Raw genomic sequence first — 2,500 nt, forward strand, 5'->3', positions numbered from 1 at the left:
GAGAGACACCCATGTCTGCAGGATTGGGTATTATGCTGAGCTCAAACTGAACCCATAACTATGTGCCATTATACAGATGAAGGACACATTCAATCCTGCTGTAATACTTATGCTATTCCCCTTCATGCTTTTACTACATACACATCATTGCATGCTGCTGTGCATTTTGTATATGAAGGAGGGTATTTCTTTTGCATCCATGTTGTTGATATGAAGGAGAAGTGATATTTCTCATCAGTGTTTTGTTACATAAAGGACCTGGAGAGTCTTAGCAGATGGTCTGACGTGATCATATAGAGGCAGATGCTTTTGAGGCTAAATTATTAGCCTCTCTCTCTCTCTCTCTCTCTCTCTCTCTCTCTCTCCTCTCTCTCTCTCTCTCTCTCTCTCTCTCTCTCTCTCTCTCTCTCTCTCTCTCCAGAGGAGTCCGCCCCAGTGGCTCCCCAGGCCCCCCATCTCCACGGCCAGCATGGCACCCTACCTGTCTGCCCGGACCCACCCAGGTGCCCAGCCCGGTCCGGAGCAGAACGGCGGTGTGGCCAACGCCACGGCCCCAGAGAAGCAACCCGCACCTCCAGGCACCACAGGGAGTGCGGCCGCCGCGCAGCCCCAGCTGCAGAGCTTCCTCTCAGGCATGAGCAGCCCCAGCATGGGCCCCCTGCTCGCAGCCACAGCCCCCAAGGCAGCCAGCAGCCTCCATGGGACCCACACAGAGAGCAGCTCCACTCTCACGGTATGATGACACTAATACTCACCTGCCTCCACTCACTCATACAGTACACACACCCTAGCCTGTTTTTGCATTCACTCACTGTTGCACACACACACACACACACACACACACACACACACACACACACACACACACACACACACACACACACACACACATTATGCATACACACACCATTCTTTCATTCCTTCCTCTGCTGGTCACCATCCTGGTCACTACTCTGGGAGTGTCCACTGCACTGTGGGCCCATTCCATCTCCTCCTGTACTCTGTGTGACTCACTCAGGTTCAGGCTTTACTCACTGTGGCTCCATTCCTTCTGCCCTCTCTCCAGTCTCCTCTCAAAGCCTCTTCTCTCCTCCTCCACTCCTCTTCTCTCCTCCTCCACTCCTCTTCTCTCCTCCTCCACTCCTCTTCTCTCCTCCTCCACTCCTCTTCTCTCCTCCTCCACTCCTCTTCTCTCCTCCTCCACTCCTTCCCCAAATCACTTTCAGTTTGTTTTGTACGTGTTTGATCTCTCACATGTTCTCTCTCCTCCGTCCGTCTGATGCTTCATCCCGTCTTCGCTGACTCCCCTCGGTGTGCGCTCTGTTCCCCCCTTCACATGAGTAATGTTCAGACTGGCAGAGCCAAGCCCTGAGGTGCTCTGCATTTAGCATTCTGTGTGTGTGTGTGTGTGTGTGTGTGTGTGTGTGTGTGTGTGTGTGTGTGTGTGTGTGTGTGTGTGTGTGATTGAGAGAGAAAGAAAGAGGGAGTGTGAGTGAGTGTGTGGGTGGATGCATGTGTGTGTGTGAGCCTGTGTGGGTTGATCAACTTGGGGCATAGTTGCCTACTTTAGCCCTCTGCTCCTGATTGGCCACCATCTCTTGAAGCACAGACATGATGTTCTAAGACAAACATCCTAAAATTACCTTTGCTACACACACACACACACCACACACACACACACACACACACACACACACACACAAACAGATATGCACTATATGAGAGATGGATATGCTCTGCCTAATACACACTAAGCCATTAGCCTTGGGGTCTGACAGAGTACCATCACTACAGTTGAGTATGCGCTCTGACTGCCATACCAACGGGCCTGGTTCTTTGGCATTGCGGTCAAGCTGCAGGTTTAGTGCCCTGGAGACCCGTGTTCAAGACCAGGTGGGGTCACTGCTCTCTCCCTTGGCTACAGTGTCTAATGTGTTGTGTTGTTGTGTCGTGTTGTGTGTTCAGAGTCAGTTGAGTAGTCAGACGTCTTTGCTGGGGGAGCCACCAAAAGAGGTGAAGCTTCCCTCCAACCCCTACCTGAACCTGGCCAGTGTGCTGCCTGGAGCAGTGCTGCAAGGTACACACACACACACACACACACACACACACAGACACACACACACACACACGAGCAAAGCACCTACACAGACAGTCATCCCACCTATGCACCCTACATGTTCTGTATCTCAGCTGTATATTATTCAGAAGGAGAGCTGAGGGAGCGCACACACACACACACACACACACACACACACACACACACAATGATTAGCTGGAGTGTATAGAAAGAGCAGCATGCACTCAACTATGACTGGATTCAAACCTTGAGAAGGTCAAATTCTGAGTAATCGTGATGTTGTTTCCTGTCGTTCTTTACCTCCCTCTTTCTTTCTCTGTTCTTTTTATTCCTTCCTCCCTTTTCTCTCCCTCCCTCTCTGTGCAGCGGCCCCCAGCAGCAGTAAGGCCCAGGCGGTGGCGACCCACAGCGTGGGCTACAGCT

At 51.7% G+C, this 2,500-nt stretch overlaps 1 protein-coding gene across 1 annotated transcript in view; it reads left to right on the plus strand.

Moving 5' to 3' along the window:
• The window catches only part of raver2 (ribonucleoprotein, PTB-binding 2), a 65,695-nt gene that overhangs the window by 48,686 nt on the left and 14,509 nt on the right, over positions 1-2,500 (plus strand). The window contains 4 exon segments of the mRNA XM_042057296.1: positions 422-543; positions 545-733; positions 1,966-2,077; positions 2,444-2,500. The exon segment at positions 2,444-2,500 is cut by the window's right edge and continues 92 nt beyond it. Of these exon segments, the coding sequence (XP_041913230.1) occupies positions 422-543; positions 545-733; positions 1,966-2,077; positions 2,444-2,500 (480 nt within the window).

Source organism: Alosa sapidissima, chromosome 12, assembly GCF_018492685.1.
Source record: "Alosa sapidissima isolate fAloSap1 chromosome 12, fAloSap1.pri, whole genome shotgun sequence".
Taxonomy (NCBI): Eukaryota; Metazoa; Chordata; class Actinopteri; order Clupeiformes; family Clupeidae; genus Alosa; species Alosa sapidissima.